At 36.9% G+C, this 22,696-nt stretch overlaps 1 protein-coding gene across 1 annotated transcript in view; it reads left to right on the top strand.

The window, feature by feature from the left end:
* LOC139743321 (O-acyltransferase like protein-like) overlaps positions 1 to 8,977 on the top strand; it is a 28,089-nt gene extending 19,112 nt beyond the window's left edge. The window contains exons 9-16 of the mRNA XM_071653811.1: positions 333 to 426; positions 1,185 to 1,458; positions 2,507 to 2,586; positions 3,248 to 3,355; positions 4,834 to 4,978; positions 6,446 to 6,632; positions 7,938 to 8,080; positions 8,864 to 8,977. Of these exons, the coding sequence (XP_071509912.1) occupies positions 333 to 426; positions 1,185 to 1,458; positions 2,507 to 2,586; positions 3,248 to 3,355; positions 4,834 to 4,978; positions 6,446 to 6,632; positions 7,938 to 8,080; positions 8,864 to 8,977 (1,145 nt within the window). The remainder of the gene's footprint in view (positions 1 to 332; positions 427 to 1,184; positions 1,459 to 2,506; positions 2,587 to 3,247; positions 3,356 to 4,833; positions 4,979 to 6,445; positions 6,633 to 7,937; positions 8,081 to 8,863) is intronic.
* Positions 8,978 to 22,696: the final 13,719 nt, after the last annotated feature.

Here is a 22,696-nt window from a genome sequence, read left to right as displayed (position 1 = left end):
TGTAGGTCTGTTATATCACAAAGCATGCTACCACAGAAAAAAAAAATAGAGAGTGACGCCTAAAATATAAGGATATATCAACATTTTTCTCAATAAGTCATAACTGTAGGCAGTTTAGCCCAGAAAGACTTTTATTATAACTATTTTTCACATTTTGCATTTTTGACGACACTTAAAATTGATTAGACGGATTAACATTTGTACATTTGGTTTGGGTTTTTTGTATCCCTAACTACTCACATTTTGAAGCACTAAAGCTGGGTTTTGTTTCATCTGCAAATGGTGAATGGTGTGCCTTTTGAGGTATCCTCCTCTTCCTCGTATTGAAACAGCCAACCCGTTAGAATCTCTGGAGAAGGCAGGCGCGTTCTCGGCTCTTGCCATTATCAACGCAACGGTCTCGGTCGACACGTTCTTTGTAATGAGGTAAAGAGTTTTCCTTCTCCGCATAAGATTATAGAGTTTGTTGTTGTTGTTGTTTGTTTGTTTGTTTGTTTATTTATTTGTTTGTTTGTTTGTTTGTTTGTCTTTACCTCCTCCAGTCAAAATGCAGGTTAGCTCCGCCAGTGTTTGCTTATCAAAATGAAATAATTTGTATACTTTTTTTCATGTTTTCGGAAAGTGAATTTCAGTGTGGAAAAATTGATTTGTTTGTTTATTTGTTGTTGTTGTTTTTTTTTATCTACATTAGATGGCTTTGCCCTTACATGAACGTTCGAAATCGTAAATCTATATACTTTGTACCGTTACGACAGCTTCTTTTCTTTTCTTTTCTTTTCTTTTTCTCATGTAGTATACGTATAATAGAGGCTCAAGACAGATACATTGTTGCTGGATTGAATAGATAGATAGATAGATAGATAGATAAACAGATAGAAAGATTGATAAATAAATAGATAGATAGAGAAATAGAGATAGATAGATAAATAAATGAATAAATAAATAAACAAATAGATAAATAGAAACACAGATACATCGATAAATGGTAGACATTACATGCATGCATACATGCATACGCACATACACACGCACACACACGCACACACACACACACACACACACACACATATACATAGACTTATATGCATACAGAGACAGATAGATTGGGAGGTATATAGATCTTTAACAGTGTTCTATGACTTTTTACAATAGCTCTCCTTTGTGATATTCGTCTTTTCTTGCAGTGGATTCCTGGTTACATTTCTGACGCTGAAGGCATTGGTCAAAAGCAACGGAAAACTGAGCTGGGGAATGTTCTACCTCCACCGCTACTTGCGTCTCACCCCCGTCTACATGGTTGCCATGGGGATATGGGCTGCCCTCGCCGTTCACTTTGGAACAGGGATCGGCAAGACGGGGTTCTTCAACGTAGTCAGAGACACGTGCAATTCACTATGGTGGACGCATCTCTTCTACGTCAACAACGTGCACCCATTCAAGCACACTTTGACTACCACTGTGAGTACATGACTATTGTATTTTGTTTCCCCTCTCACCCTGTATGAATTTTGAAATAGCCTTACCTAAATTATATCTCTCCTATCTACTGTATTCACTCCCAATCTACCTGCGTTGGTTTGTACTTTTGGTCATTAATAAATTCAGATGATATCTATCTCAACCTATAAAATGGGTGTATGAAACTTTCCAATTATCAATGCTGTATTCTAAGTGTAAAAATAGCCTTAAAAAAAAAAAAAAAAAAAAAAAACATGCTGAAAACTGCTTATCCAATAGTGCCGAGCGAATGGAGTCAACGTATTGCTATATTCTATTAGAGAAGTTAATTTGCTGATTATTTACAAGTCAGTGGGGTTACTAGTATTCTTTTTTCGATGTGATTGCCTTTAATTTCTAGACTTATGAATATGCGCTTTTATGCTGACTATAAACAAGATGTAGTGTAATTATATTCCGATGGAATCCCTTTTTCTTTGCTCATTTTTCCACTAATAAATTATATTCATATCTGGTCAGTTTTCTTCTTTGTGCGTTTGTTACAGTCATACTCCAAAAGCTGCATCACTTCGGTGATCTCTCGCATTTATCCCCAAGTGAATTATCCTTCGCGTTAATGCCAGGTTTAAATGTGTACGTGTGTGTCACACACAAAAACACAGCTATAGCTTCTGACCATCCGAGCATTGAGAATTTAGGGTTTCTGGGACGAACACCGAACTATATAGGGCTTTCTATAGCTCAGTAGGTAGAGCACCGGGCTAGCAACCCGGAGGTCTCGGGTTCTATTCTCTGATTGAATCCCATTTTCTTTGCTCATTTTTCCACTAGAAGTTATATTCTATTAGTTCAAAACGATTGAAAGAAACGGAATCGACAGTCACTTTAAAGCGGCTCTGTTAGGTGAGTAACAAACATGATAATGGTGAATTTGTTTGATTGACGCTCTGACAGGGGAAAAAATAGCGAAATCTTTATGAGATCCTTTGAAATCGATCCCTATTACCTGCAGTGAATCTATTTTTTGTTGTGATTGTTTTATTTGCAGTGCTTCGGCTGGGGATGGTATCTGGCCTGCGACATGCAGTTCTATCTCCTAAGTCCAATCTTCATTGTCATGCTCTACAAGTATGTTCACGCAGCCACCTCCCTATGTCTCCATACAAATGCCCGATTCCCTCTTTTTAATCCCCCTTCATTTCCCTGACACGTCCCATCCTTCCCTTCTTTTCCACACTGATATTCCATCTTCTTCCACTTATAAAGTTCTTACTGTATAGATAATAATTGTTACATCTATACTACAGGAACAGTCCATATCTCGCATTATTGCTAGTAATGACTTTGATGATGATAATGATGATGATGATGATGATGATGATGATAATGGTAACAATTAATAGTAAAATGATGATGATGTGACAATTATGATAATGGTAATGATGATGATGATAATGATAATAATTATAGTAGTAATGATAATAATGATAATTGTTAATCTGTTCGTTACGAAGTTTCTATAGGAATGCTCTTAATTGCGCATGATAATATCCCGGTAGTCAAATTGAAGTAAGACACACATATTAGTAAGTAACATGAGTCAATTCTGAGAATGTAAAAAAAAAGATTAAGTACAATTTTAAAAAGGATACAGAAATTACAGGGAATGATCACAACATAAATGGAATCATAGCTGATAAATGGAATATCTGGAAATCCCAAAACAGATATTACATTGTACATGTTTGTTTGTTTGTTTTTGTTTTTGTTTTCTTCCTTCATCCATCAGACGCAGCCGACTCGGTATCTGCAGTCTGATTGTTGGAATTATCTTGTCGGTCATTTCTTTGATAATCGTCGTGGCATATTTCGGTCTCACTATTAACACCGTGTACGGGTAAGTTTTGTGAACATTCGTGACTGTTATGTGCTGCGTCTTACCATCTATTAGACGGGACAGAATTTTCCAGTCCAAACTAATTCTGCAATCTGCAAACTCTGAAAATGGAACTCTTGGAAAAGAGTTCTCTTGGAAAAGAGTTTTGAACAATAATATGCGCCCCCCCCCCCAAAAAAAAAGGTGTTGTTTTTAATGATTTCTGATAAAAATTTTATTTAAATTGAAATAATGATAATCAAGGCTGAAATATTTTTTACGTCTCCTACCTTATGTGAATTCACACGGCAATCATGTTTAAAGCTGAATGTTATTCATGAATAATCCTAACATGATTGTGTTATTTTGGACTATCTTAGGTAGCACTCATATATTACATTTCACGGTAAATCAGAATGTGATCATGTCTCGTATTATATCAGTAAGTGTACAGTTTATTTTTCAATGTGGATATACAGAAAGGAATAACATCGAAACATCTTGTTAAGTACAAGTACACATATGCTACGTTTATGCATGTTCCCGGCGGCCACGGCAGCTAGTCCCGTTTAAACTATTAAAAAGTAGTACGCCATGGGTAGATGGGATATCCCCTCCCCCCTTTTTTTCTCTTTCTCTCTCTCTCTCTCTCTCTCTCTCTCTTGTGTATTATTTTCTTTAGTCTTGTTTGCTCCAGCCCTCGGCCAGTGAAAAATGTACCTACCAGATAACGTTCTCGGGGCGTCTGGTCAGGCTAGACGATACACATTCTTTTTGGTTTTCCTTTCTTTTTTGCCGCGACCCACTACGCCCTTTCCCGCTCATCCAAGTTTGTTTGCGTGTTTGTTTGTTTGCTTCAGTTTCTTTCTTTTCTTTTTATGACATAATGTTTACGTGTTGTCACGTTTTGTTGCGTTCACCCTGTTTTATTCCGGCCTATTATCTATGTAGTTTTCCTCATCAGCTTCGTGACTGCTGTGACTAATTTTTTTGACAGCTTCAAAATCTGACACGGCATCCACGGCAATCACGGCCTATCACATTTGCCCATTCCGTTCCCCCACGTTGTCTCGCGTCCATCTTGTTTTGTCCACGGTGGCCTGAAATATTTTTTCACACAGTGCTTAGGCCCTATATTGAAAACTATTTCACTTTCGTTATCTTAGCAACTATTGCAATGTATCGCTACTGTTAGTTTTGTTCCCCTATTATTGTTGTTTTCTCTGTACAATTGTACGCATTGTTTTTGTCATTTAAGAAAGTGAGATGTATGTTTTTATATTGTGGAAAAAACGAATAAATATGAACTTGAACTTGACATTGAACATAATTGCCGAGACCGCCGGGAACATGGTGTAAACGTAGCATAGAGTTGCACAATCTTACTCACCTATGTCGACCTGGCGGCTATCAGTAAGGCGATAGACTATAATGGTTTGATAAGGCCAGACGAACGAAATCAGATATAAGGAGAGCTACATGATATTCCTGCCTTTCAGGCCTTATAACAACCGGACGGCCGCCGATCCGGGTGCCGACTACTACTACACCAAGCCGTACAGCAGGATCCACACCTACTTGGTTGGCATGCTGCTTGGCTACTTCATGTTTCAAACGAAGGACAAGGAAATCAAGTTGCCACTCGTGAGTATACATTAAGATCATGTGTACCATAATTCAACGCATTTTTTTTTTTTTTTTTTTTGGGGGGGGGGGGGCTTTGTCCGCCCTAATCAGAGGCTGGGGTATAGAGTCTACTCAGTGAGAAAGTATCGGCGATGAATTTCCGACCGCGAAGTATTTTTATACAGCTTGACTTGTTTAGTCACCAGGGCCGCATTTCATAAAAGATGTTAGGATAGCAACTTTTGCTGGAATTGTAACTTCAAATGGCAACAGCCAATCAGGAAGCTGGATTCTTCTTGTTGTTACCATGACAATTGCCACTTTAAGAAGAGTTGCTATCATATCAACTTTTTATGAAATGGGGGCAAGGTCAACTATTAGTGAAGTAACGAGTCTTTGAGTCAAACACTACGTCTCGCGAAATGGATGGAGTTGTGTGTTTTATCAAGCTTACTTTGCTGTTTGCTTATAGGATCTTTGGTCATTTCGATGAAAATTGCGCAAAATCGGCGGAAAGTTGTTATGTGTGAGTTGAGTAAAAAGAAGAAAGTGGGAAATTGAAGGGCGGGTGAGGTGTACTAGTAATTGGAAGGCGAAATAGAAGCGGTTGAAACATTTAATTGCGATCAGACTGTCAGGGAGCTGGGCACCGTTTCATGAATTTGTCAGCCCTGACAAGTTGTCAGTCTCTGACATGTCAGTCTCTGACAACATCAGTAAAATGCTCAGTTTTGATTGGCGGAGAAGCTCTGGTGTCTGACTGTTACCATGGTGATTATCAGAAACTGACAACTTGTCAGGGCTGCCAAGTTTCATGAAACGGTGCCCAGATGTGATTGTGGGGTGTAACTCTTCGAACTTCTTTTTCTAAATCATTTCTAGACGTAGATGATTGACCAACGTTCACAAAGCTCTTATGCGTAATATACTTAAAGACTAATAGATCGGAAGAACATACATGACATACGAGTTTATAAAATTCCGTGAGTAGCTGTATGAAAGCTTTCAAACCTTTGGGAGGGAAGGAGAGGAGATGTTTTGATGCTGTATTTTATTTTGTAACGGTGTGGCTGTGATAAGACGAACGAATACCCGTCAAGAACAGAGGAAAGCAATGTTGTTGCATAATGTGTTTATTGTTGTACACACTATGCAATGGAAACTAGCAAAAACAGTCGATTACCATGAAAACTGTACGATGCCGCAAAGTGTGCTAATTAATGCTAACGTTTCAAAGCATCCCATGCTAGTATAGGATCCTACTAGAAGTAAGACTCTATTGCAACCAGGTCCATTGCTATTTTACATGAGGAATGAATGGTTTTGAACGACGTACTCTACTGATGTAGACCTATACAGCGCGCTTTGCCGCTGAGGCAAAATACATGAATAAATCAAGAATCCCTTGATTGTATCCGCATGGTTCTTTTATCATTCGTGTGTATCTTTTGATTGCCTGTTTTATTTTGTCTTTTGTTTGATTAGTTTGCGGTGATAACCGGCTGGATGGTCGCCCTGTTCACTCTCTTCGCAGTGGTCTACGGGACGTGGGCCAACGGATATGAGCGGTACGTCCCGCAGATCGAGTCCGTTCTCTACCTCTCCTTCCATCGATTGGCGTGGAGCATTGCTGTGGCCTGGATCATCTTCGCTTGCATCAGGGGATACGGAGGTAATGTCTGGGAGAGACAGAGCATTTTCCTGAGACTTGAGAATTAGACTTGTGTGACATGAAGCTATACGTGTATAGTGCGGCGTCAGATAAGAGGGGATTTATTTTCTTTGAAAAAAGGAAGTGTATGACAATCTGAATGATTTTGATGCAGAATAACAAAATAATCTTGAAATTTATGAAAAACGGTATCTACAACCTCACGCTTTTACGCTTGATTACAATAACACTGTTGCATACTTTTTTGAATTCTTAACCCTCAGAAGACTGGGGGGGGGGGGGCTAAAAGGCCCCCCCCCCCCCTCGACGTTTCGCGCGATTACTCTGCAACACGCAATGCTCTCGCTGCGATGCTATATGACTTTTTTCTTTCAAGTTTCCCGCACATTTTGACACCAAATTTGTGACGCCCGGGGGTACGGTTCTGAAGTTACATAGCTTTGTGTACATGCACGTGAGACCGAAAATGGCTCAAAAATGTGATATTGTGTACAAAGTCAATGCAAATTGAGTTTTTTCACATGGTTCATATAAATATGATTATTTTTACTCTCAATGTTTTAGGAGTATTATGCTTAAAAAAATTGTCTGCCACAAATTTTGTTTAAAAAACAACAAAAACAGAAGGTCAAAAAACAAGGAAATACATGAGAATTTCATAAAACATAAAATAAATAGGAAATTGATTTTGATACCAAATTTTTTTTTTCAAGTACATTTGCTAAGAATGCCACAAAGAATAATTACACCAAAAATGAGCACTTTTGGAGCTTTATTTACTGATTTAGATCAAAGAGTCTGATTTCTTGCATAAATTAGCACAATTAATCAAAATAGAATAAAAGAAGACTATTTTGGAAAATTTAAATATACAATGTTGCAGATTACATCGCACACTACCAGTGTGCAAATTTCCGCGGCGATCGCGCGATCCACGGCCGAGATCCTGGGGGGGGGGGGGGGGGGGCCTTCCCCCCCCCCCCCCCCAGTCCTTCGAGCTACCAAAATAGCCCAGTCTTTTGGGGGTTAAAACAAGGATACTGTAGGAGGAGGGTCTATAACGACTGTCCGCTTGCTTTATCATTATTTTTATTTTCTAGCTGAATGTTATAATCAAATATGGTCCCCCCCCCCCCCAGTTTGGTCTTAGAGCGTGTGAGAGTTGATTATCTTTAAAATACAATATCTGATAGGTATAGCACATCAGAACTGATCACCAGTCGTTCGTAAGTTGTTCGTAACTTTATGAACAGCTTTATGAAACAGGGCCCTTGGCTCTTTTCCCGCCGATCTTTCTCCGTTTAGGCTTTTTTAACGTCCTCTTGGGGTGGAGTTTCTGGATCCCGCTCGGCCGACTGACCTACTGTGCCTATCTCGTTCACCCCATCGTCATCTTCAATGCCGTGCTGAATGCTGACACTCTTTTCCACCTCAGCGATGAGTTCATAGTAAGACAAGGGCTGAATCTACTTCCGTTTGCTCTCAGAAGGCATATAGTTTCATTATAGGACAAGTATTTTATACACCATCATTTACGTGTGGATTGAGTGAATGCAGCAACATTAGTAGAACACATCGGTGAATGTTTGCGGAACATCGGACAATAGTTCAAAAGTTACGATTTTTTCAAGTATCTGTGCAGTCACTGCTGAAAAAGAAGACCACTACAGTGTATGATGTCACATATTGATAGGTAGAACAATAAGAAGAAAATATAAAGAGAATTTCGCAAAGTTTGATTTTTTTGTTTTAAAAAAGTGCACATTTCTTCGACTTGTCACTGATGACGTTTATTGTATAAGAATAATATTACTCTCCCTGCCTTCTGAAAAAGGCAAGTCAAGTATCCATTTATTATGTGAGGAAAGTGGAAAATATGTTAAATTTTCTTTATGCATTATGTCGTTGTACATATGTGACATCACAATTAAAGCTGCAGTAGTCTTATTATCCAGCAGTGACTGAGCTGAAACTTCAAAAATTCATTAAGTTTTAACGGATTGTCCGATTTTCCTGGAATTCTCCCTAAAATTGGGATAGATATCGCTGTCACTGTTCATCAGTCATCAGTGGAATCACTTAAAACAACTCTTAAAACATATCTGTTTAATATGATGTAAGACATATACGTCTTTTTCTTCTTCTTCTTCTTCTTCTTCTTCTTCTTCGTTTTGTTATTTACCTGTTTCAATATATTCGTTATCGGTTGTATTTCGTCTCATCCATTATAGGCGTATTTCTTCCTCGGGAACCTCGTCTTGTCGTACACGGCAGCGCTGATACTGTCTTTGCTGGTGGAGGGGCCATTGATGGGGCTGGAGAAGGCCCTCTTGCGGCAAAAGTAGAAATAGAGTCCGCCCCTTACCATCTCGGTCACCCAAGGCATGCAGCGTAAGAAACTCAGTATAAAACAACGAACATGAATGACTATTTGTACTTTAAACACACTATTTTATACCTTTTTATAACATTTGTATCCTAATTATCATCTTTTTTACATTGATTACCATGATTTTATACGGGTTACCATGTTTTTATAGTGATTACCATGTTTTTATCATTCTTAGGATCATTTCCATGACTGTACTACGATAATGGAATCGATTGATAACACATAATAACCATTATATTTAAGAGGAAGTCCAGTCCGAATAAACGTTAGTCTAAAAAAAAAAGAGTGAAATCTTACGCGATCAATGGTAAAAATTTGATTGAAATCGGATGAAAAATAAGGAAGTTAATGAAATTTTGCTCATTTCTGCTATGCAGTTCGTGTACAGTGGATCTGAATATGCAAATGAATGAGCTAACCATGTAATACCCTCACAATTTTCCATTGATCGTGTATAAAAAAAAAGAAAAGAAAAAAGAAATGACGAAAACTCAATGTTTCTGTCATTGAAGTCTGAAACATGACGTTATTCCGGGTTGAATATCTTCAGAATAGTGATCAGTTAGATATACGAGGATTTGAGCCTCGGGCATTATTGCGTTTGACTGACAAACTGGAAATTTCAAAATTTTATGTACAAACTAATGGTAAGTTGTGATTGAATGACATGCTCACTTTGCCATTTGCATCATTATTCATACTGACTGCTCAAGGACTGTTTCCCCTCAAAATAGCAAAACTTCAAAATGTCATAATTCGATCCGATTTCGATCAAATTTATACCGTTTCTTCTCCTTTAAACTCTGTTATAAGCATAACATGATAGCGAGCGCACTATTTCGAGTTTGTTTCAAAATGTTTATGATATTCAATGCTAAAGCATGGGCTGACATGAAGACGAATAATTCGTATTCTTATCATTATCATTATTCCTTTCAATAAACGTTCTCATTGTTATTATTTTCATTGTAACCACCATTTTCAGCAGAAGCAACATGTTAATAATTGCCGTTATCACTATTATTAGGTATTTTTTGTTATAGATTTCCGAAAGAATACGCTGTTGATACAGTTCTCATGCTGATACTCTGTATATCAATAAATTCTGAATGTAATGTTGCGTGTTTCGATTTAAAGTGTCTTTTTGATGTCTTCCAATATGAAGTGATAATAACCAGGAATAAGTTTGTTTAACACGTACTATGAATAATAGATATTTTAGATGCCCTTGCAATTGTGGCACAAGCGAAACTTTTCATTGTGCAAACATTACACAATCATTTTTTTTTCCATTTTAGTGCAGAAAAAAAAAATGCGTCAAAGAACGATTCCGGTACAGTTAAAAGTTACGTTAAAAAGAAAGAGCAACACTTTATTAGCACTATACAGTGGATATTTAATCAGATAGGAATTAGGGAAGTTATAGGAAATTATGAATTTTCGCTAATCTCACAAAGTCTACTGGAATATGCAAATGAGTGAGTTGATGTCATCACTCGCAACTTCAATGTAGGTAGTTCTTGTACAAAATTACAGTCCGACCTCTCCTATCCGGCCTCCCTGTATCCACATCTCTCTATTATCCAGACGCGATCTCTCCCTGATTATCATATTTGTTTGTTTAATCTGTTATTTACGGAGAAAAGGGGGGTTTCAAACTCAAATAAAACTCCTGCACAAACCCCCATGAATTACGTAATGTATTATCAATGTCTTAGTTCCAACATAATCAAAATACATACATTCATATAAAATTTTCATTTAAAATAGCATGCATTCAGACATCCTAGCAAAGAAAGAGTTTCAGTTTACGCTATACCTGTAATCATGAACATTTGTAGCTCCAGACAGCTGCGTGTATTAAAAATTGAGCCTCCCATATCCGGCTAAAATTAATTGCTTATCTGGTTGAGCGCCGGTCTCGACATGTCCGGATAGGAGAGTTCGGACTGGAATAACAATACGTGTCTTTCACTTTTCTTGCAGAAAATAAAATTTTTGACATCTTTTTTGTGCAAGATGAAAATATGAGAGGATAGAAACAGCCAAGGTAAAAATTTGAACCAGTATCATCAAATATAGATATACAAAATGTGAACAATAGTTATAATAAAAATGTTTCGGTTTAATGAGAAAAATGATATATCTCCTTATATTTTAGGCATCATTGCAAATATGTTATATGGTAGGATGTTATGTGATACAACTGACCTACACATATGCATCAAAAGCGATATCTGGAACATTATGTAAATCACTGCTACAAAGGGTAAACATGACCTTTAAGCTTGTAAATTAATTTACTGGATTGCGACTCTCGGTATCTCCTGTCTAGTCTTTCCAGCAACACTATGCATTCTTCATATTTTTCTTGATAATGCGTACTTGATGAAAATGATGGCTGATGTCTGTAAAAAAAAAAAAAATAAATGAACAAATATATACAACCAAAATAACCAAAGACATCAAATACGTCTTCATTTCTATGTTGTCTCTAGTCCATCAACCATAAAGCTATCATTTATGCCATGTGTAATAAGGGACATTCTGAGATTTAAGTTTCTGCCAAAAGAACATTTAAGGTTTTACATCAGTCTTTGAATATATCACTTTCCCTCTATTTCTGATACCTTTGTCACCATGCATCCTGCTCCCAGTGAGGTCATAAAATACACACTTGTGTTTAAACAGTTGTGCTTCCGCAGTTACATGAATGACAGATACTGCCTGGCAGAAATTAGAATCAGTGACAAGGCTGACTATTTTTGATCATGATAGTTGTTTAATTAGTCTGTTTTCCTCCGAGAATAATGAGATTAGAGGTTCAGAAATGTACGTAACGTCTTTTATTCATGTTTAGCCCTCGACATTGCGCTCGTCAAATGGGGTTAACTACTTGTATTTTCCTAGTTCGTACACTGTAAAAACATCGGTGTTAGATTTAACACCACGGGTGTTAAATCTAACACCGATCAAACTTCAATAAAGGACCACACCCACAGGTGTTAAAAATGCACTGTGATGGTGTTGAAAAGTGTTCACCTGACACTTCGTGGTGTTAATTTGACACTGTACCTGGTGTTATTTTGACACTGTACTGGTGTTAATTCAAAAATGACACCACATGGTGTTGATTTGATATTTGCTGGTGTTAATATCAATGGTCTAACACCCGTCCAGCTTCAATAAGGGACCACACCAGCTGGTGTTACTTTGGTGTAAATTCATTTTCACATCTTTTCAAAAATCTAGTATTTTAATGTAAAATTCTTGATCGTCTTGTTTAAATTAAAAATCAACAAGAAGTGCAGTTACTTAGAAACTCTTCAAAAAACAGTTTAAAATTTGGAAATGACACCCGTAGGTGTTAATTTAACACCATAAATGAGCACCGAAAATTTAACACCAGCTCGGTGTTCACTATTTAACACCGGACTTTTTGCAGTGTAAACATGTTAAAAGTGTTGTCTGCGCTGTAAATCAATATTGGATAGGTGCTATAAAGATTCAGGTGTCTAATTTCTCTTTTTATGTATTTTTGTACCATTAGAATTGTTGCTTTATCAGGTATGTGTGTTTATACACTTAAACGCATAAGCACACACAGACTGTCAGAAGATGCTGACGCGCGCGCACACACAGATGTACACACACACACAAACACATACATTATATTTGTATATATATATATGTATATATATATATATATATGTTGATAAGGTAGTCCACGTGTTGGCAAGATAAAAAGATAAGTAACAAAGCTGCAACAAAGTTCATGCTGTGTTCACCAACGGTTTATTTCTTCACACAAATTTTCGAGCGTCTCGCCGCCCTTTCTCAGGTATTGATACACTTGAGAAAGGGCGGCGAGACGCTCGAAAATTTGTGTGAAGAAATAAACCGTTGGTGAATACAGCATGAACTTTGTTGCTGCTTTGTTACTTATATATATATATATATATATATATATATATATACACTGTAAAAACATCGGTGTTAGATTTAACACCACGGGTGTTAAATCTAACACCGATCAAACTTCAATAAAGGACCACACCCACAGGTGTTAAAAATACACTGTGATGGTGTTGAAAAGTGTTCACCTGACACTTCGTGGTGTTAATTTGACACTGTACCTGGTGTTATTTTTACACTGTACTGGTGTTAATTAAAAAAATGACACCACATGGTGTTGATTTGATATTTGCTGGTGTTAATATCAATGGTTTAACACCCGTCCAGCTTCAATAAGGGACCACACCAGCTGGTGTTACTTTGGTGTAAATTTATTTTCACATTTTTTTCAAAAATCTAGTATTTTAATGTAAAATTCTTGATCGTCTTGTTTAAATTAAAAATCAACAAGAAGTGCAGTTTAAAGAAACTCTTCAAAAAACAGTTTAAAATTTGGAAATGACACCCGTAGGTGTTAATTTAACACCATAAATGAGCACCGAAAATTTAACACCAGCTCGGTGTTCACTATTTAACACCGGACTTTTTGCATTGTATATATATATATATATATATATATATATATATATACAAATAGAGAGAGAGAGAGAGAGACAGAGAGATGAATGATTTATCATCTATCTATCACCAGTCATGGAAGTAAACGTGATCACAACTACCATGTTTTTCAACCTCATACCATAAATATTTAACGTGTGATGTAACCAGTCCTGTGATATGTGATGTAAGAGTGATTCCATATTTCCGCAGGTTGCTTCATAATCGCATAACTCTTGACTGATTCATTGGCCACGCTCACACAGCACTTAGCCAGGTTCGACACAAACGTCATAATAGCTATAGCTAAAGTCTGAAACGAGAACACTTCGAAATCTTATTACTAGTATCAGTGCAATCACTAGATACTATTCAACGAGTCATCGTGACGTCATGCATGTAAGGGTACATTAATTTATGTCGTGCAAAATATTGATCCTGATGTTTGGAGGCAGGGAGTAACTGTTGAATGAAACTCTCCAAAACACCACGCGCAAAATTCTTGCCGTACGGAATGTGACGCAGAAACGAGAATTCAAATCGATCATTATTCATCGTTTTATAGCTTAACCTATGAAATTTCTGCCGCTCGAAAGCCAGGAATAATATATTCACTTCGTTAATATTGATTTCGGACGTCATATCTTACTGCCTTCAACTCGCCTCGAGTTTCCTGAGCCAAAATGACATTGCAAAATCAAAAGCTGAAGATTGTGAAGATGGAGAAGGGACCAGGAAAGGAAAGAGACTACCAGAGATAGATAGATAGATAGATAGATAGATAGATAGATAGATAGAGAGAGAGAGAGAGAGAGAGATGGTAGAGTGTGTTGCCTCTTCCGATAATAGTCTTCCAGTGTCAGAGTCGAATTTTTGTCCACTTTTATATGCTGCTTTTAAAAGGAAATGTTGATACCGAAAGCACACACATTATTATGATTGTGAAAGGTAAATGATATATTCAATGAAATACAATTATTATGTAGCTATATCATTATCTATGTTATTGTTGACTAATTACTAATGGGAAAAGATATACTTCTAAGAAGTTTCTTGGGAAGCTCCCGGGAAGAAAGACAAATGAATCCTGGGAGTTCGATCTCAAGATTGTCACGATAGTTCAGATAATCATACAGAATAACTACAAGGGCGTATCCGTCATGCAATTTGATGTGAATAAGTACTGACACAGAAAACACACTTTATAGGTGTAGTGAAATCATGCATTTTGTTTATTGGGCCCTACTTTACACATGTTGCCTAATTGCGAGCGCTTCCCTGAACATTATTGCTTTGTCATTGACCTTTACCGACGATATAGGCCCTATTTCGAAGCGAGTATTTAAAATTCCTCTCAAAAAAGTCGAGACGCAGGAATTACAAGGCTGAAGGCTCCGTTTCATTAAAGAATATATTAATCTTAATAGAATGAGTTCTGAGAGTCTACGTTCTTTAAGACACGAAAAAAAAATCATGCCATCGAATCTAAAAGGTGAAATTATATACATTCGAATAACATCGCATTTCTTCATCATTCATTTCAACACATCCCCCATACAATTATAATCATGTGCAAAAAAAAGAAAGAAAGAAAAAGAAATCAATTCTATTTTACACATTTAAGGTGCAATTGCTGGGGTTGATGATGCTAAAAAAACGACAACAACAACAACAACGACAAAAACAGGTCACCACCTAGAAGAGAAAATTAAAGTATCACTGTACATGTATTATCGCTAGCCGAGATTCACGATACTTCTGGGATTTTTGTCATTTTTATTTTCTTTTATCTATTCATTTATTTTTTTGGCGGGGGAGGGAATTTTTCATCCAAATGAGGTATAGTAAGTCAAGGCATGCCAGGTACAGTGCATTCACAGTTAGTGATTCTCTCATGAATTCATGCAAATGATTTCGTGCACTTTATCTTTTAAGATGCCTATATGCAACATACACATAGAAATGCTCTTCAAGACACGTAAAGAACGAAGCTTTCAAGCTCTAGTTACACATTACAAGTCTGAAGGAAGCGGGAAAATTGCCTGAAAGGAACAATAATACGTTTCACAGAGTTTGAATACATCAGTTTAATTAAGATGATTGGCTCACCTATCGTAAGATGAATTTCTGATTTTTTTTCCATAAAGAATCATTATCTAAAGAATAGTAAAGACTTGTATCCCCCTTACCTTAGAAAAGAAAAAAATGTCTTTAAACTACTATTTATTATTTGCAAGAGGAAAAAAATAATCAGCTTTAGTGCTTCAAAAAAGTGTGGTTTTTTTTTTTTAATGTCAGTTAGAGATAGAAACAGCCGATGTTGAAATTTGAATCTGTATAATCAATATTAAGTATCGTTAAATGCACACAATGTGACCATTAGTTTGATTAAAATTGTTTCTACAATAATCCGGCTACAGTTGCTTATAGAGAAAATTATGAGTCATCATATTTGCGGCATTATTGCAAACTTGTTAAGTGATTTTATAAAATGGGTTCAAGAATGTAGCCAATTGGAAGCGCTGAAATGAGTCACGTGTGCGTGCATCAATTTCTCACTAACATGCACGGCCTGACGTCACAATGTTTACACTAGCAGTGCGCACTCAATCAGTTGTTACAAGTGCGTCGGGCGCTACTATACGCGCTGTCAATCCTGTAAACAACTTCTAGTTCGGGCTGCCGGCCGGCCTTTCTTGTGCATAACATGTGGCGTACGTATACTATTATACGTACAGTACTTATATGTGCGGGATTTCCGAGTGCGACGTGCGTAAATGTTTGGGGCGAACATCTTCGGACATCTTGACTCTTGAGCGAGTGCTACATGTAGCTGACTGGTATTGACCTACAAAGGTACGTGAAAAATGCTGTTAGTTTTCGACCCATTTTTTACAACAAATGATGCACAGGATTATTTCGTGGCGTTAGTGAAGGTTCGGCGCACCTTCACTAACGCACTCTATCCTGTGCATCATTTGTATACAACTGAGCTATACACATGCTTCAATTGTGACAACTCAAACATTTTTTTAATCACTGCTCCGAGTAAACAGTGGCTTTCACATGTATAATACCTAAGTACATAAACGTCACAGATTATAGATTCTAGCTTTGACAATAGTGAATCGAGCGTAGATATTAGTCGTGACTGTCCTAATGATTAAAAAAGAAAAATGATCAAAGACATAGAATACTCGCTCTTTTCTTCTCCCTTTTCCCCTCTGAAAAAAAAAAATCTTTTAACCACCAACGAAATAAATTGGGTGGAACATTCTGTCGCAAAAAAAAAAAAAAAAAAAAAAATGTCTCCAAGTATCGTATTGCGCTGTGGATCTCTCAATTCTCCCTGGATCGTTTCTCATGGAAAAAAAAAGAAAAAACAGAACAAAATCATCACACACCCAAATTTGAAACGCACAGCAGTCACAGTCATTCGCGAGGAGACATTTTGATCATGTTCGTGAATCAATTTCAAGCCCTTCTGAGGAATGCGCTGCCCGAGTTCGACAGAGCCTCTTTAAAAATCGATATGAGAGTCAACACAGTATGAATATCATATAGGGATATTACACAGTGGTGGTGGCATTATTTCGGTGTGGAGGCGTTTGCGAATACACCCGACATGCAGCTTTCGGCACTGTTTCATTCATTAATCTGTCGAAATTGTAGGCTGTTATGTCCTTGTTCATGTATGCTCTCTGCATGAAAGCAGAGGGCATCATCACAAACACGTAGAAAGAACAGCGCAAATCGGAGTTGAAAGGTAAAGCGAGACGAAGATTTCATAATTATGTACCAGTTCAAACGTAGCATCGAAATCAGAAGACCATAGACCATCGTATTCTGAGAAAACTGAGAAAACTGAAAACTACTGAACTATTCCTGCGATGAAATCCGAGGAAAAAGTATAGACAGATAGAGAAAACATGTAAAATGAGATTTTGCAACAAAATATCAAATGATTTATTTTTCTGCAGAATCACCTGACTCTGAAGCTTCTTGAGCTAAAGATTATCAGGTTACAACTTCATCAGGGTAAAGAGGTAACATGTCTTGTAAAGATATGCGTAGAATATATTATTAACAAAAAAGAAAATGACCTTCTCTTTTCTTCTCCTTCTTCATCAGGGATAAGCCTACTGTCCAACACCCCTAAAGCAGGGATCAGCCATGGCAGGCAGTGCGCTAACCATGGTAACAGGTGGTGCGGAGAGAGAAGTTAGAAGCTAGCTGTTTGTGCTCTTGAATGTAGTGGAGGACTGCAACTTTGGAAAGTACCCTTGCATGCTTGTTTATAATGCCTTTGTCTTCCGATGACAATGCATTCCATTCTTTGATGGTCCTTTTCTTCTGCTGTTAAAAATTCTGTCGGTGTTCATATACTAACATGCAAAGATGACACGTTGTATCATCTGAAAACAAAAAGTGCACAATAGTATTTTGCAGAGGTAAATGCCTTGATTGATGATAACACTTTGACAATGACTTTGATGGCACATGGAGCACACTGCTACAAAAAAGACTAAGCGTGTATCACTAATCTGTATACTGTCTCAATGTAGAGGAGTGACTAAATTGTGCTAGTAGCACTAATTACATCCATTTCAACAATAACTGTTTTTTCACTTGTAATAGTAAGTGAGCAATTTAACAATGGTTTTATCACTTATTTCGTAGATAAGGTCGGAAGAGAAAACCCCCTAAAGGGCCTTTATATAGACTCATGTATATGTATACACCTATATATGTGACCATGCACCACAAAACCAACAATAAGTCGCCAGACATGGATTCTTAGTTAAAAGCAGATTCTGGAAGAGCAGACTCTAGTTGAGCTGTCTGGAATTCTTCCAACACTGGTCTCCAATGTTCGACTGACACGCTCTTCTGCAACTGCTCACCCCTACAGAGTTACTGTACCAAAGTCGAACACGTATCTCCATCAGTCTTCTTACATACCAAGGACGACTCGGCTGTGGAACTCACTTCCCACCAATATATTTCCTCTAGCTCCAAATATGGACAGATTTAAGAATTGTGTTAATTCATATTTAATTAGTTTGTTGTAAGAAATGATTTTTGTTATTTTTATATACATACAGTGTATAAGTTGTTTTGATTATGGTTTACAATTTGGTAATCTAGGGCCACTTCTCATCAAATTATGATGGTAACATCAGGCCCCCAAAATCTAATTAAAAAAAAAAAAAAAAAAATATATATATATATATATATATATATATATATATATATAACTCGATTTAAATGGACTTCCCTAACCTACACGTGTGTACCTAAATACTGTAAAGAAAGCACACTCTGGGAAAGTGTGAACTGATAATGGAGGCTCTGAAGTGAGGGTCTATTCAAGCGCTTAATCTTTCACCCAACCGCCCTAGCTGTGCGATGAAACGGACAAAACACAGGATGTCAACCACCAGAGCAACAACAATGAAAGGATAATCAGATTAAGCTGAAATTAAGCATGTTCTATCAATACATTCTGTCCATGATTAATGTCAACTGTCATAGCAGAAGCATTATTTCTTAAAAAGTTATTAGACTTGAAAAATAAGAGTGTACAAAGGATTTCAAGAAATGAAATGGGGCCATTAAAGGGACATTCCAGATGATTTTCATAATTTCACATCATGTAGTACATAAATCGACAACTCCATGTATAGATTTGTGGAATTTATTGTGGTTCTTGAGCAGAGAAACAATACTTTGAAAAACCTTAAACAAATTACACTGAACAAGGATGATGACATAGGAGGTTCACATATTTCAGAAATGTAGCAGTGTAATTTCATTACAGTACCGCTTGCTTGCGAGTTCACCTGTGAATAATCTATGCATGCCTTCTTCTTTTGTTCTGCTTCCATGAGCCCCAACTCATGCATTCTTATGGTGACTCTGCCATGTCATCTTCCTTGTTCATTGCAATTTGTTCTAAATTTTGAAAATATTCTTATTCTTCATCCCAATTATCACAAATTCTGAAACTCTGTCCTCAGTATAACTAATTTATAGTTGTTCAAATGTAAAAATCTGAAAATCATCTAGAGGTCTCCTTTAAGACATACCTGATCATTCTAACCCCCCCCCCCAAAAAAAAGGGGGGTTGTACAAACACTGCTAAAAAAACACACTTTTCCATTCATGATATGATCCCAAACTTAAGAAAAATGTAGAAGAAAGATAGCTCGTTCAGAATATGAAAAACTCAAGATTGACTTAATAGTTGACCCATTTCACCTGTTTTGTGATCTTACGTAAAATCAAGGGGTGCGACCTTTTGTTTTTTGTGGTGCACGGTCATAATATGATACATATATATATATATAATACATAGATATAGATATAGATGGGTCAGAATTTTAAACGATGTACAATTGAGCCAAAACAAGGCAAAATTTAAAAAGTAGGAAATTCTCCAAATCATTCATCTTACCTGAAAGAGTATAACTCAAGCTTTAATATGAACCCAATTATACTAGGATTTTCCCAGAGGAACAAGTTTTTATTCACCGCTGAAGTTTACCATGTCCAGAGCAGCGAACGTCCGTGAGGAATAGTACTGCACATACATTTGAATACCATTTAACATAGTTTCCAAAGATCTGATTCAGTTCAAAATCCTAACGAAATATCTTAAGGGACATGTGTACGTGATTGCAGAATATTAAGCTTGTACTCTTAACCTGTACATAATGGTAGACAACTGATGATTTAACTGAATTCGTCATTTCTGTGGAAATATTGCTCTTCCGGTAAACACTTTCTTAACTTTACGCGCATTTTACAGAAACTCAATATTTTCACCTCTTATTTCACTATCCCATACTTTAATCCTCACTCCCAAATAATAATCTACCTTTTTAAGATGTATCTCATCTGGGCAGTCTCTATAACCCAACAAACATAGCATAGTTTTCATCACGGAGGTTCGCATGTAGCTCACGGACGTTCGGAACAAACAAGATATTGAACAATGCAGCTCCCTTGAGTTGGAAACGCATTCTACTCACAACAAACAGCAATTTCATGTCGAGAACAAACTCCTCTGCAAAATCCTGAATAGATATTACCAATTCTCAATTATATAAGCTTGTTTATCTTCTCATACTGAGGAATCAAAGAAAACAATTTTTCCATCTCTCGTAAATGAACGTACAAACGTACGTGTAATCTCAGTGACGTAGTCCATCCTTGAGAACGAATATATTTATCAAAATTTCGTTATCATGAAGTAAATATTCAGGTCCTAACCTTGTTATATAAAGTCTACAATGCAAAATTTATGACAAAGAATTAATATAGAAAAGCAACAGAAATGTGCTCCGTTATAGAAATACGAAGTTTAGCTGTGGAGGGCAAACGAATACGTTATGAAGAAATCCCTCCGTGTTTGCTCCTTGTGTTACACACTGTTACCGAGGAGAATTAGTGTTATTATCTTAATCAGAAATGATAATAGCTTCGATACTGCGAAGTTTCGTTATAACAAGACACAATAAGTCCATATAACTTGGATGGATGTTTGTGACTTCGATATTATACAATATGGTTTGTTATAACAAACCTTTTGTAGCGCGTCATTTCGGAGGCTCGTTATTCATACAGTTTGTCAATACGAAAATTGATAGAGTTCGTATAATTATGAAGCTTTTTTATTCGGTAAATGATAGGAATCTCCGAAGGTTAACCGAAAGGCTTATTAAGTGGAACATGAAAAATTATGTTCGCTTATCTAAATATGGAGAAACAAGTTAACAACTAAAATCCTCCAATTTCAAAACCTCATAATAACCGTTTTCACCTAAACGAATATCAGGCCCATTCCACTTTTAGAAGAACGGACCTAAAAATAATGATCCTTAATATCTATTTTTCGAAGAACATTTCTAATAACAAACCTCCTGAATTAACTACATTTTTTTTTTCCATTTTGGAATAACAAACTTTTGGACATCGGAGTAACGAATCTTTGGAAGAGCTAACGTATCAAAGTGCAACCTTAAACCTATTCTTAATCATTACTTTTTTTAACATGTGTTTTCAAAGTAAGCACAAAAGCACAAACAAATTGACGATCTCTCTGTCTCTTAGATGTAAAATGAAAAAAAAAATCTTGGAAAAATTACAACTGAATATTGCTTTTCATTTATGAGTATAAAACAACACCATGTGATGATAAGCGGAGGAATTGTGTGTTTTCATCAGACATTAATTGTATACTGCATGATTTTTGTTCGCTTGTGACGGCATTTCGATGAATAAAAAACATAAACAAACAAACAAAAACTGTGAAGTTCTTCCGTCGAGATGTTTTCATTGCAACTGATTGACAAATTGCCCTACATCGACGTAAATAAGCACTGAATTGATCAGTGTTTGAGTAGTAGCCATGATAAAAAATCATGGGCGTACATACTCGAGCAGGATTCGAACCCACGACCTCCTGATCACCGGACAGGCGTCATCTCCACTAGACCACCGAGCTTTCGCCCGACAGCAAGTGTTGGTTCTAATCCTTATAGCATGCAGCGGGTACTGCTTTTATTATTCAAATTTATGAAGTTCTTCCGTCGAGATGTTTTCATTGCAACTGATTGACAAATTGCCCTACATCGACGTAAATAAGCACTGAATTGATCAGTGTTTGAGTAGTAGCCATGATAAAAAATCATGGGCGTACATACTCGAGCAGGATTCGAACCCACGACCTCCTGATCACCGGACAGGCGTCATCTCCACTAGACCACCGAGCTTTCGCCCGACAGCAAGTGTTGGTTCTAATCCTTATAGCATGCAGCGGGTACTGCTTTTATTATTCAAATTTATGAAGTTCTTCCGTCGAGATGTTTTCATTGCAACTGATTGACAAATTGCCCTACATCGACGTAAATAAGCACTGAATTGATCAGTGTTTGAGTAGTAGCCATGATAAAAAATCATGGGCGTACATACTCGAGCAGGATTCGAACCCACGACCTCCTGATCACCGGACAGGCGTCATCTCCACTAGACCACCGAGCTTTCGCCCGACAGCAAGTGTTGGTTCTAATCCTTATAGCATGCAGCGGGTACTGCTTTTATTATTCAAATTTATGAAGTTCTTCCGTCGAGATGTTTTCATTGCAACTGATTGACA

The sequence above is a fragment of the Diadema antillarum genome, unplaced genomic scaffold (genome assembly GCF_040938485.1).
Source record: "Diadema antillarum isolate AM-2024a unplaced genomic scaffold, OU_Dant_1.0 seq00001069_RagTag, whole genome shotgun sequence".
Lineage (NCBI taxonomy): Eukaryota > Metazoa > Echinodermata > Echinoidea > Diadematoida > Diadematidae > Diadema > Diadema antillarum.
Note: the sequence above shows the minus strand (reverse complement) of the source record. Positions and strands in the feature narration are given on the sequence as shown.